This window comes from Bos grunniens, chromosome 6 (genome assembly GCF_055505025.1).
Source record: "Bos grunniens cultivar Pamir isolate PY7600 chromosome 6, Bosgru_T2T1.0, whole genome shotgun sequence".
Lineage (NCBI taxonomy): Eukaryota > Metazoa > Chordata > Mammalia > Artiodactyla > Bovidae > Bos > Bos grunniens.
Genome location: NC_141170.1, coordinates 60,026,839 through 60,040,681, shown reverse-complemented (window position 1 = coordinate 60,040,681; position 13,843 = coordinate 60,026,839). Strand labels below are relative to the sequence as shown.

Genomic DNA, 13,843 nt, shown 5'->3' with positions numbered 1-13,843 from the left:
AACAGGTGAGTTTTATGATCTATGAAAACTAAAATTAGTGGGAAATCTGACGAAAAGCAAGGTATTAGCATTGTATTAAAGTATCTCCCCAAGATACTTATCAATACAAAAGGAAAAACTGTCACTTCACTAGTGGAAAAACCAGGCAGAAATCATATGAACTAAGTAACAAAGGCTAACACCACCAATAATAAGACATATCAACATCAGGCACAGCTGATATGATGCCCTGAAGGGGACACAGTACCACTTACATGGTCGTCTTGCCCAAAATGTATAACCTCAATCTCACCACGAGAAAAGATCAACAGCCCAAATTGAGAGACAGTCTACAAAAGAAATGACTAGTGCTCATCAAATCAAGGTCATAAAAAGACAGAGGAAAGACTTGCAGAACTCTCATAGATCAGAGGAGACTAAGAAGACACAACTCAATGCAGTGTGAGATCCTAAGGACGACAGGGCTAAATGTGAAGTTAACACGTTTAGCATCAATGTTAATCTCCTGGTTTTGAGAACTGCATTATGTTATGTAAATTGTGAACATTAGGGGACATGGATGATGGGACAATCCAAATCATTCCCCAAGACTTTTCTAACTGGAATAAATTGGAAGACCACTTCACCACTTGGGTGACAGAGCTGGGGACATCAAACTTGGACTGCTGGCAGCCCTGTGTCCCACACATGGACACGTATATAGTGGAAATGAATGCAGCTAACACTAGGAGAAGTAGAGAGACAGAAACCGAAAGAGTACTGAAAGCACTTCAGTCTGTAGACCCAGCAGTCCCCACATCAGATTTCTCAGAGTTTACTTATGTGAGTCAAAACGGTTCCCTTTTTCGCTAAAGGTAACATGGGCTTGGTTTCTATCACAACTGAAAAAGTCCCGATACAGTTCTAAAAGCAAATGATTTTATCATGCTGATATGTATGATATAACCTTCAAAGAATTCTTAATCAAGAAGCTCTGCACAGTTTTACTGTAAGAATAAGGAAAATATGGACAGTTTAATCAGTAATTAATAGATATGGGTAGTACAATGTATGGTCCCCTCTTCCTCCTCATACTCCCTTGAGAAAGTTAAAGAAATACATCAATGACAACAGCCAACAGCTGAGTCCACCTACTCAAAAGGAAATAAGGGAAGTTCATTTGCAGCAGGAAGAAAAGCTAATTTTTTAGCCCACAGGCCTGTATTCACCCAAGAAATGTCTCTATGAAACAGGAAAGGTCTATACACCAACAGAAATAAGTCAAGTTCATTTTATACAAACCTCAGCTTCAGCGGCTATTTCATACTTGGACTTCTTGCCTGGCATAGTTCGAATCAGATTCAACAGGCCATCTTCATCAATAATATTTGTTCCCAAGGCTGCTGCCTATTAATTTAAAATGCAAATCATTGAAACCGTTACTTTCTATAAAAAAGAAATATGATTCTCAGGCTTGTCAGAAGGTGAAAAACCACATTTGTAAACTAGGTAACACTGGAATATTTTTTAAAACAGTATGCATGAAAAAGCATCGCTAAAAAGAAAATAACAGAACCTCCTCTAAGAATGGTGGGTTGGCACCCGGGGTATCACACTGCCCCTTTTGTGGACTGCTTTCCCTTTCTCTCTACGCTAAGAAGGTCAAAGCCTCTAAGGCCTAAGTCCAGCTCTTCACACCCTCTGCCAGGCTCGACTGGCTAGCAGACTTCCTCCACCGTCTCCCCTGCTAACAGAACTGCAGTGTGCTTATCTCCAAGGGATGACTTATGACTGGTCTAAGAATCAGAAGAATCTTCATCCTCCCCAAACTCTATCACTCTGAATGGCCACAGGACAGCTCTGGCCAATGAGACTTAAGTGGAATTCTATAAGAGGTATTTCCGGGAAAACTCTTATGGTCAGTTACACCTAGTGTAACATCTTGCCACTGCCCCCTACTTCCTGCCTTGAATGTGAACTTGAGAGCAGCAGCCAGCTTGCCACACAAGGCAACATGCATGAAGACAGAAGTGAAGGACAGAGCTAAGTCCAGCTACATCTCTGAGGGGCTGAACCATCCCCAGCAACTGCCCACCTCTGGAATCCTCATAAGGTAAGGAAATAAGCAGCTATTTGTCAAAACCACAGTTAGTCAGGTATTCTACTATTTTGAACTAAGTATAAAAGAGAGTTTCCACTTAAAAAACTCAAGATGGAGTCCACAGCAGCATATATAGGAATACTTAGGACTAGAAGAAGAGGAAAACTGCTTTTGCTTCTAGAGGAAAACTGCTTTTGCTTCTAGAGGAAAACTGCATTTGCTTCTATCTTCAAAAAAAATATTCTGGCTAGAATACTACACTAAGAAAGCCAAGTAAACAGGAACTGTGCCTTCAGCTGGAAAACCAAAATCCCGGGTCAAAGACATACAACACTTCTGTGGAGAAGAAATAACGTGGAGAAGAAATTACTTTCCCATCTTTCCTCCTCTTGCCCTCTGTGTACAGGACACTACTACGCATGGGCGCGTCATGAGCCTGCCAAGGCGAGCAGGCTACTTCCTGCTGAGAACACGGCACTACCCACCTTGTCACTCTTGGATTGGCCACTGTCACGACCCATGACCAGGTAGTTGGTTTTCTTGCTGACATTTCCTGTCACTTTTCCCCCATAACGCTCAATTAGAGACTTGGCCTCATCTCGTTCAATGGACTCCAGCACTCCTGTGATTACAAACGTAAGGCCTTCCAAGCAATTTTCAGCTCCCTAAAAACCAAAATGTTCAAGCAGAGAGGAAATTACATGGTAGCTTTCCAAAGAAATATTTGGCATCAAAACTGCAGGAAGTTGATTTTTCTCATTTGACATCATAAATAATCTCAGCATGAAAAAATCTGCAGGAAATTTACAGTCAATACGCAGAAACTGAAATTAAATCCTGAGAAATTCTTATGTAGGTTAACATTTAACAAGCTTATAAAACCAGCAACAAAAAAAATGTATGTTCAGTATGGTTAGGAAACCTTATTAAAATTATCCATTCATACTATCCTCACTGTTTAAAAAATATTTAAACCACTAGTTAACTTGTGTAACTTTAAGTAAGCAACCAGATGTAATGCACCTACAGAATATCTTGCTTCTGCTAAAAAAAGTTTCAATTCTGAAAAAAACTACACAGGTTTGAGCTCTTACCCTATCATACCATCTCTTGATTGAAAAGTTAATCTGATAAGACAAAAGACACTCGGCAAAAGAAGGCTAGATGGAAAGACATTTAATCTTAATTGGAACTGTGTACAGGTATAGATTTTTTTTTACTTTCACAATGGTTCAATATGGTATAACCCCAAGCAAAAGGAAAAATATATGTCATTCCAAGTTACTTATTACTTTTGAAAAGAGGATTGAGATCAACATAGACTTAAAACATGCTTGCAAAGCAGCAGCTAAGCAAAATTCAAAGACTGCCCCAATACAAGCTCAATCCTTCACCATCCAGGTGAAGAACTGTTGCTGGGAGGGTAGGGGGAGTGTAGTAAGTCTGTTTGGAGAGAAAAGGTTTGACTAACAACATCTCAAGGTCCCTATGACTCTAGGATTGAAACGACCTTGTGGATCTCCCTACCATGCTCTTTCATTCTCGAACTCTCATTGCAGGACCAGCAAACCACCCAATATTCTCAACCTCTTCTCCAATATTCCATCCATGGCCTTGCTTTCACTGAAATCTGGCCACGCCCTAAGAACACCACTTTGGCTCAAGTCCTCTCAAGCAGAAGCTTTTTTATCTTTCATACAGGAGGCAAGCCTGGTATCTTCCTCCAGCCTCCTACACAGCCCACTAGCCCCTTCTGGCTCATCCTCTGCCCCTCTTTATTATGGGAACTACACCTCCATCTGTGTTCTGAATCCCCTGCCCTTCTACATTCTCAGAAACCTCATAGTACCTTTGATTATCCTTCTCTTTCTGGGATATCTTCAATCTCTCCCTTTCTGATAGATCAATTCCATGATCAAAAAAAACATGCTTTAAGTATCTGACTCAGTGGTAAAGAACCTGCCTGCCAATTACAGAGATGACAGTTCAATCCCTGGTCTGGGTAGATCCCCTGGAGTAGGGAACAGCAACTGGCTCCAGTGTTCCTGCCGGGGCAATCCCATGGACAGAGGAGCCTGATAGGCTACAGCCCACGGGGTCGCAAAAGAATCAGATGTGACTGAGCAACTGAACAGCAACAAACCTTAAAGACGCTCACATTTTCCCCCTAAAGCCACCTCCCATTATAGCTAGAAGTCCTCTCTCTCCTCTCCCCTTCACAACCAACATCATCTACTTATGCTGCCTCCATTTCATCTCCTCCCACTCACTCTTCAACCCACTTCCACCAGGTTCTGCCTCCATCATTCTATCAAAACTTTTGCTTAGATCACTACGGATCATTCACATTACTGAACGCAATGGACAATTTTCAGTCTCCTCAATGTTTTTTTAAAACTCTCTCCTCCCTTTGCTACTGTGATACCACCTTTACCAGGTTTCTCTCCTCTATCTGGGGCTGCTGCTCCTCCGTCTGTTTCTGTGTTTCACCCTCCTCCACTTCATGAGGAAGCTAGGTCCAAGGTCTCTTCTCATTCTGTCCTTGTTTGCCAGGTGACATCAAGTCCTTCAAACATTTTCTACACGCCAATAATGCCCAATCTTTTGCATCCCATCGTGACTTCTGTTCTGAGCTCCAGTCCTCCTGTCCACTGAATATTCCCACCTGGCTACCTTGCATACATCTAAAGCACAGCATGGTCACAATGAACTCATTATCATCTCCCCAAATCTGCTCTGCCTCCAGCGGCATGAGCATCCACCCACAGATGCTCATGCCAGTAACGAGGAAATCACCCCATGCTCATTCTTTCTCGGTTCCCACTCCCAATTACCACCACGTCCTATAGATTTTCCTTTTTCATTGAAGCTACTTCACTTCTCAGCCTGGTCACTGCTACTACTCTAGACAAGTCTCTATCATTTCTCACCATCCCTGCTAATTGATCTGCCTGCATTTATTCCCCCCTCCCTCCACTGCACTCTATATTTAGCAGCCAAGAGTGCTCAGCCTGAAATGCAAACCTGGTCATACTGTTCCCCCACCCACAACTCCACTTAAGGACCAGATTCCCTAAAAGAATCTCTGCTTTTTCCCTTATGGCACATATCACAATTATAATAATTAAGTACAATGAAGGCAAAAAGCATTAGTCTTGTGACTGCCGTATCCTATATCCTAATTTGTAAAGATGGTGACTAATGTTTTCCTGTTCTTTTTTATTTATTTACTTTTGGCTGTGCTGGGTCTGTTGCTGTGTGGGCTTTTTCTTGTGGTGAGCGGGGGCTACTTTCTACTTGCAGTGTGAGGGCTTCTCACTGCAGTGACTTCTGTTGCAGAGTACTGGCTCTATGGCACGCAGGCTTTAGCAGCTACAGCACATGGGCTCAGCAGTTGAGGGTTCAGGCTCTAGAGCACAGGCTCAGTAGCTGCAGCGCACGGGCTTAGCTATTCCACGGCACGTGGGATCTTCCTGGACCAGGGGTCGAACCTATGTCTCCTGCTTTGGCAGGCAGATTCTTTACCACTGAGCCACCAGGGAAGCCCTGCTCATTTTTAATTATTAATTCTCTGCTACTGTAGACATAGTGAATACATACATGGACCCATAGACCAGAGGCCTTGAAACACCCTCTCAGTGTTCTTACCTTTGGTATTTCTTTGGAGCCCAGAGCTTTGGGACCTTCTCGATTTAAGTAGCTTCGGTAAGCTTGATAATTAGTGCGTCTCTTTTCAGCCTCATCAGGACTTACAGACTTTGGGGAGATGGAAAGAAACATGAATAAAGTCATGCAAAATTCTTACAAAATTAAAAATACATATCAAAAAATAAATAAAAATACTTATCAATAAATAAACAGTAAGTCACTTCGGTGCTTGATCCTGATACTAACATTTTCAACCACATAGGTACGTCCCGATCTACACACGCCAGGCTTACACACAGCCCTGTCATAAGCCCTTCTTAAACCCTGCAACTCTCTCTAAAGGCACAAACCTCAGGGTAGACTGAGCATACAAGCCAAGCTGCTAGCCCCAAGCCACAAAACAAAAAGATGTGTTTTATTTCAAAAATTCATGTGAATTTTAAATGCTATTCCATAATATATCATGTGTATTTCAGTGGAAAAATTAATTTTTTCCCAAGTAAACGATCACAGAAGAAAATATACTATTTTAGCCAATGGCTCTGAATACCCTTAATATAACTTATCCCCTGTACTCCTGGGGAAATAGGCACTACAGTCTGAGAATTAATGGCTTTATATAAACACCTGGCTCAAATGAGAAGCGAGCTATACTCCAAAAAGCAGACACATTCTGTATGCCACCACTCTCCCTTCTGGGTCTAATCTCCCCTATTCTGCTTCTCTCAAGGGATCTGACCATGGGTGTCTCTCAGAAAGTACTGGGGAAATCTTTTAAACTGTAATCCCTGGATGCACTCCAAGTTTTTGACCCAGAGATAGGAGGTATAACCAGCATGTGTACATTTGGGGGAAGAACATCTTAGATAATTAAGAACTACTACAAGAATGATCTTTGTCATTTTTTCCACTTCCTAATTTTACATTATTTTTAACTTGTAAGCCACCTCAAAGTCCTCTGAGAGTAGACAAAATGCCACTTTTATACAAACAAATGATTTAATCAACAAAAGAAAATAAGCTGCTTTGGTTTTGAGTTAATTGTGCCATAGGCTATAGGCTAATCCTAGACTCTAATCCTACTTTTTATCAGTGGTTCTCAAATGGTGGTATGCAACCATATCATCTCAGAAGCTTGTTGAAATACACCTGCCCAGACCACATGCCCGAGGAAATCATATTTTTAACTAGTGTCACAGGAAAGTACAATGCATGCCAAAATGGGAAAATCATTTATAATAATTCTGTGAAAAAATAACTGAATTATAAACAAATTATAAAAGAAATCTAAAGCACATTCATTTGTGAAGTCAAAATTATTTGACTGAGATAGACTGAATTTATAAAACCGACTTTCATGTTCCCAAAACTACTTAAGTTCTCTGAGTCATTTCTATTTCAACTTTGAAAAATAAGGTGAATAGCAACAGTATCATTTTTAAATTATTCTGCTTTAATAAAAATAGACAAGCGTCTATAAACTGAACATGTTTAGTGTGTCTGAAGAAAAATATTCATTCTCCAGCTAAGTACTTTGCGAAGAAAAATCTGAGACCAAAAAGTTAATTGTCCCCTTAAGCATATTTATTAGCACTGACCAAAAACAAAAGCATCTAGAAATCATTCAGCATTTCAGTTTTTCACTAAAAAATAATGGTGATGAGCACTTAAAATAGATAATATTCTGCTTTTAACTGCAAGTGCCAAAGAGGCTTGAAGGAACAGTAGCTTCTCTTATGATCCTAATAAGGTGGTTTCAAACTGGAGACTCTAAGAAACAATTCTCAAATATATATGAAAACAAAAAAACTTCTAAAAGTCATTCTGCATTCCTTCACTGTTTATCCCTCTGAAAATGATTTGCTCCTGTTAAACCGGAGCAAAAAGGCATACATTCAGGATAATTCCAAATAAGTTATTTTAATAATAATAATAGCCAAAATTTATATAGCATGTATTATGTACCAGGCACTGTTCCAAGCGGTTATACACATTATCTCATTGCATACTATTATTATCCCAATTTTACAAATGAAGAAACCAAAGCAGAGAGAGGGGAAGTAACCAGACCGAGGTCACATATCTGCCCAGTGGCAGGACTATGATCCAAAACTGGCTCCAGAGTCTGTGTTCAGAGCCACAATATTACATTACTTTTTACTGGCCTTAGAGGACCTGAGTTCAAAATGACTCTGCCATGTACTCAACCAGATGATCTTGGGAAAGCTACTTAAACCCTTTCAGCCTGTTTTATCATCTTCAAAAGTTGAATAATAAAAGTAAATATCTCTTGTGTGAAGATTAAATGACATATCATCTGTATGAGCACAGTATCTGATACACATTAACCCTCAATACATACGGGCTTATTTAGCTATATTATTAATAATAACCTATATTGTGCAGCAGCATCTTTAAATAAGAGAGTATCTTTAAGATACTATAATGCCTTATAAAGTTAGAGACAAAACTTAAAAACAAACCAGATCAACACACAACCCCCTCAATGATACCCTTTTCAAAAATGTCTACCTCTTTTTTAGCTGGAGAACTTTTCATTTTCTTAGGAGTTCTTGTCTCTTTTAACTCAATAACATTTTCTTTTCTTTTTGAGGCCATAGACTCTGTTTCTTTATTAGAACTCTCTTCTTTTTTTTTCAAAAGTGCCAGCTTAGAACTGGCTTTTGGAGAAGTTTCTCCTGTTTTATGAGCTGATGACCTGGAACGTTGCTGGGATTGTCTTGAACCTTCACACTTAGTTTGCTTCTTAGGGCTGAAGTTCTTTCTTTCATCTGAAAATTGTTCTGTTTTTATGAGGAAGAAAGAAAGGATTATAAATGTTGTTTTTGCAAAATGATACCCAATATCAAGACTATTTTTTCATTTTTCAACAGAATAATCTTAGTAGGACATGATGTTATATGGTGACTTCATAACATTCACATTAAAATTTTAGTTCTTAAGTTTATACAAAACATTTTTTTAATTAAATATTTGTATATTACTTCTTTGTGTAACCAGTTCAAAATAAGAGATCTGCCTTTTTAACTATAAATTATTCATTAATTGAAATGAAATGGTAAACTACATCTGAGAACATGGACTGTATTCCACAGATAAACTTCAATGATTCAAAATTCACAGAGAAAAGTTACTAATTAGAATATCCTGTCACATAAAAATTCTGCTTGTAATAAAGTCTGAAAGAATCCTGGGATTTCAAGACTAAAATTATATGAACAGATACATTAATACTTATAAGATTAAGCCCAGCTATTAACATCTAACCACTAGCACATGCTTAGATATCTGGACAACTGAAAAAAAACTAAAACCTACAGACAACTAGCAGAAGAGCTTCAGATGACCTGGACGATGACGATTCAACTATATAAGCTTGAAACATCTAGTCTTTTGTCTTCATGTATTGAAGTCCACACACTTGCACTACACTTGGAAATTAACATGAACCCAAACAACAATTACAGAGCAGACAGGCATTCTGTACCAGCTAACAACCACACAGTTTGCCAAGCATCTAAGTAGAACATGCTCCAGTACTATGAAATAATGTCAACCTAAGAATACCAGGCAATTATTATACAGAGTAAAGGAAGTCAGAAAGAGAAAGACAAATACTGTATATTAATTGTATACAATCTAGAAGATGGTACCAATGATCCTATATACAAGGCAGCAAAGGAAACACAGATGTAAAGAAGAGACTTTTGGACTCAGTGGGAGAGGACAAGGGTGGGATGATTTGAGAGAATAGCATTGAAACATACATTACCGTATGTAAAACAAATAACCAGTGCAAGTTTGACATATGAAGCAGAGCACCCAAACCCATCACCATGTGACAGGCACCTGTCACACAGGTGCTCTGTGACAATCTAGAGGGATGGGGTGGAGAGGGAGGTGGGGGGTGCTCCTCAGGATGGAGGAGACACATGTATACCTATGGCTGATTTATACTGATGTATAGCAAAACCATCACAATATTGTAAAGTAATTATCCTCCAATTAAAATAAGTTAATTAAAAAAAAAAGAATACCAGGCAATTATTGAACAAATGTTTAAACAAAAGGTTACATGAAGTTTCTTCTATAAAGATAAATGTTCTGGCTTACTTTATTCTGCTAGTTTTACCTTTATGAGGATATTTAGGTTTCTCTGCTTTACATAAATTGACTTGTACAGATGAAAATGTCTCTCTTTCTTCTGCATCCTTTTCAGCCTAAGAAAATGTAAAAAAGCGTCAAATGCGACAACAGGAAAACTTTTACCACAAAGTATGTTGTTAAAATCAACCAAAGATTAAGGGTCATCCTCCAAAGTAGCAAAACAATGCAATAAATTTTCATTCATTCTTACACAAAATTTCTGGGGCAGATGAAACATGTTTAATTACTTTCAATTTTACAGATAAGGAAACAGATGAAAGAGTATAAAAACAGACCTAAAAAAAACTATCCCAGTTGTTCCCTACTTGTGACTCTGAAAATGAAAGCCTTGTTTCTGCTGCTTTCATCTCAATTCTCAAACTGTTAGCACATCATGCAGTTAAAAACTAAAATCTAACCCAAAAGACTAACAACAATCTAAAGCTCAAAAGAAAAACAGCGTACTTTCTCAAAAAAGAAAAAAATGTCCATTCTCTCCACTGCTCTTCAAAACTCCATTTTGCAGAAAGGTCACAATTGGGGTGTATGATGCAGTATTTTCAATTTGAATGTCTTTAGATGAAATAATAAGGCTTTTCTAATGACAAAGTCTCCACCATTCCCTATACTGCCTTACATCTGCCTGCTGTAATATCTCTTAAAACGGTCAGATTGATACTGACAATATTAACAGAGTGTGATTCAACAGAAATAAGGCTAATTTTTGGAGATCAAGTGCTTAAAGAAAAAAACCTTGATGCTTTCAGAGATTCCCCAAAATACTCACTATTTGAGACTGTCCTAATACAGATCTTAAAGTTAGCTAGCTACAAACAACAAATTATGCTTTTAAAAAGACAGTAATTAATATTATAGTTATTAAACTTTAGATTCCACTGAAATGTTTATCAGTGTTATTCTCTGAAGAAGTACATAAGAACCTCTTTGGGACAGAAAGCCAAAGTTACAATTTGTTTTTTTGTGAAGAAGGGTTCTGATTAGCTTTGGTCCTATCGATCTTCCTTTAGGAAGAATAAGTTTCTCAATGAGCTTCCCCAAAAACATTTGCATTAACTGAAATAATTTTAAGCATCTCTCTAGAAGACAACAAAAGTTCGTCTAGTCAAGGCTATGGTTTTTCCTGTGGTCATGTATGGATGTGAGAGCTGGACTGTGAAGAAGGCTGGGCACTGAAGAATTGATGCTTTGGAATTGTGGTGTTGGAGAAGACTCTTGAGAGTCCCTTGGACTGCAAGGAGACCCAACCAGTCCATTCTGAAGGAGATCAGCCCTGGGATTTCTTTGGAAGGAATGATGCTAAAGCTGAAACTCCAGTACTTTGGCCACCTCATGCGAAGAGTTGACTCATTGGAAAAGACTCTGATGCTGGGAGGGATTGGGGGCAAGAGGAGAAGGGGATGACAGAGGATGAGATGGCTGGATGACTCGATGGACATGAGTCTGAGTGAACTCCAGGAGTTGGTGATGGACAGGGAGGCCTGGCGTGCTGCAATTCATGGGGTCGCAAAGAGTAGGACACGACTGAATGACTGATCTGATCTGATCTGATCTGATAGAAGAGTTATTCATGGTTATATCTCCAAAGCCTAGGATACAAAGGTCTGAAAGGAAACACTGATCTGTATTGTACATTCAGAATGCAAAGAGCCGGTAAAACACTACCTTTTTGGCCTTGGGTTCTTCATCCAACATGGCCAACGTTCTGGCAAACTCTTCATCTTCATGCAGTTGTCTCTCCAGCTATAAAAAGTGTCAACACAGTGAGGTGCTTTTTTTTCTTTTTATAAATAAAAAGCTTTAAAATGTTCAGTTCGTGATACTTAAAAGAAACTGGAAAAAGATTTTCTAGAAAGTAACTATGACATTTTTTCACTTAGAAGTTAAGTATCACAGGTTTGCTTTGCTAAGCCAAATTAGATTGCAGAACATATTTTGTTAATTTTGCAGGCAAGATAGATGGATCTGAGCATAAAGATCCAAGTCTTTAGCTTTTTCTTAATGGTCCCAATGCAATACTTACAGATCTCTCATTTCTATTTATTCTAAACTCTAAGAAGGGCTCAGAAGAGAATCATTATCCTAACGCAAAAAGCAATAGCCTGGGTGGGGACACAAAAAACTAAATAAATCAAGAAAATTATATAGTTCCTTTGCACATGACAGTAAGATACATACAATGCAACTATCACTAATATCATCAAACTTCTATTTTCAATGACTAACTCAACTGTATCTGTTCTTTTTTTTTAACTGAAGTATAGCAGACTTAACAATTTTATACTAGTTTAAGGTATACAACACAGTAGTAATTTCTCTGTTTTAACTTCTGAAAATTTAAGTCATTATACCAGAAGTTTTCCTAACATGCTAATATAACACACAGACATTCTAGTTACCATGCTGTTATTTCCAAATATTACTATTTTTACTTTGAATTAAATGGAACTCTTCTAGAAGAGAATGTGTGGAAACAGATTATATTTCTCATTATAAATTTATGCTCCTTGATAAAATGGCCTAATACAATACCTTATTCAAACAAAGGAAAGGACCTCAAAACCAATCCAAAAGAAAAGATTTGCAAACTGGTATAAGCCTGGTAAGAACTCAGTAACCAAGTCTCCTCTTGTTTATAAAATGAATTAACTCAAGTTACACAGAACTATGAGCAAGCCAGACAGGCGCACATCAGTATGTTCTCTGTTGCCTAGCATTTCTTTACCATAACTGAACTACACATCTAATTTCTAAAACAAACAAACAAACAAACAAACAAACAAACTTCATCATATAAAGTTCCTCCAAACTCTAAACTTCTAGTGGTCCTGCAAGGATGTAAATGTAAAGGTTGAACTTTACATCATTTTTCTAAAATTTCACACTATGTAGTAGTATACTTCTAATAAACAGGATTCTAATTGTTTCAGAAGAAACTTAAATACTTCCATTAGAAATTCATTATTGGTAATTATGGTATTATGTGATCCAAAGTCTTATATTTTAATATAATGTTTATCATAGCAGATAGTGTTTAACATACTGACTTGCACGTTAGATTCTGGGCACACATTCACTAAATGAATAAACAAAAAGGTGAAAGTGAAGGGGAGGGGAGGGAAACAGAAGCTCTTAGAGGGATAATTATGAAGGACGGCATCAGTCAGTTATTAACACCCTGAAAGTCCTTCATAGACTAATAAATTACCCAAACAAGATTCTGAAAGAATGTGACAGAAATGGGAAAATAGCGGATTGTGATACAAAGCGCCACACCTGGTTTGGAAAGGATAGGGTAAGCCTTCAGCATCTGGGACAGATAAGAAGTCAGGTCCCTAAAACTCACTCCACAGTTTTACCTAGGCCATGTGTGCTACCCTGAGTCATATGGATACCTGTACGTAGTTTATAAAATTCAGTATAGACAGTAAGATGGAAAAAGATTTTGAAAACACAATCTATAAACTGCCAAATCAACAAAACGTGAAAGCAACATACACTGCAGAAGACTGGAATACTGCTCTCTCACAACAACTGCTATCAAGACCCTCTTCCTTGCCAAGCACTAAAACGGGCGCTAATGTACGATAGCTGTGACATAAACACCCCTGGTACGTAGAGTTTAAAGTCGACATACAGGAAGACATTTAAATAGCAATTTAAGAAGACATTTAAATGTTAACAGTAGGTACAGGGGGTTCAGTAAAGTACACAGAAGGGATTTCTTACATAGTTTAGGGAATATGAGAAAGCGGCATTTAAGCTAATAAATAGGAAGAGGGTTCAAACAACAGGCACCAAGGTCTGGAGCCTCTGACAGAGATGAACACTTGTCCTTGAAATAACCTTCTTCACTTGGCTCCCGTAAAATACCAAGCTTTCCTGCTTGCTCCACTTCCCTAGCCACTTTGGTAAATCTCCTCTGCTTGA

General features: G+C 38.3%; 1 protein-coding gene across 1 annotated transcript in view; it reads right to left on the bottom strand.

The window, feature by feature from the left end:
- RFC1 (replication factor C subunit 1) overlaps positions 1 to 13,843 on the bottom strand; it is a gene marked incomplete at its 5' end in the record, with an annotated part of 77,449 nt that overhangs the window by 18,778 nt on the left and 44,828 nt on the right. Inside the window, 6 exons of the mRNA XM_086407336.1 lie at positions 1,282 to 1,386; positions 2,566 to 2,745; positions 5,729 to 5,836; positions 8,261 to 8,532; positions 9,882 to 9,969; positions 11,579 to 11,656. Coding sequence (XP_086263462.1) covers positions 1,282 to 1,386; positions 2,566 to 2,745; positions 5,729 to 5,836; positions 8,261 to 8,532; positions 9,882 to 9,969; positions 11,579 to 11,656 — 831 coding nt within the window. The remainder of the gene's footprint in view (positions 1 to 1,281; positions 1,387 to 2,565; positions 2,746 to 5,728; positions 5,837 to 8,260; positions 8,533 to 9,881; positions 9,970 to 11,578; positions 11,657 to 13,843) is intronic.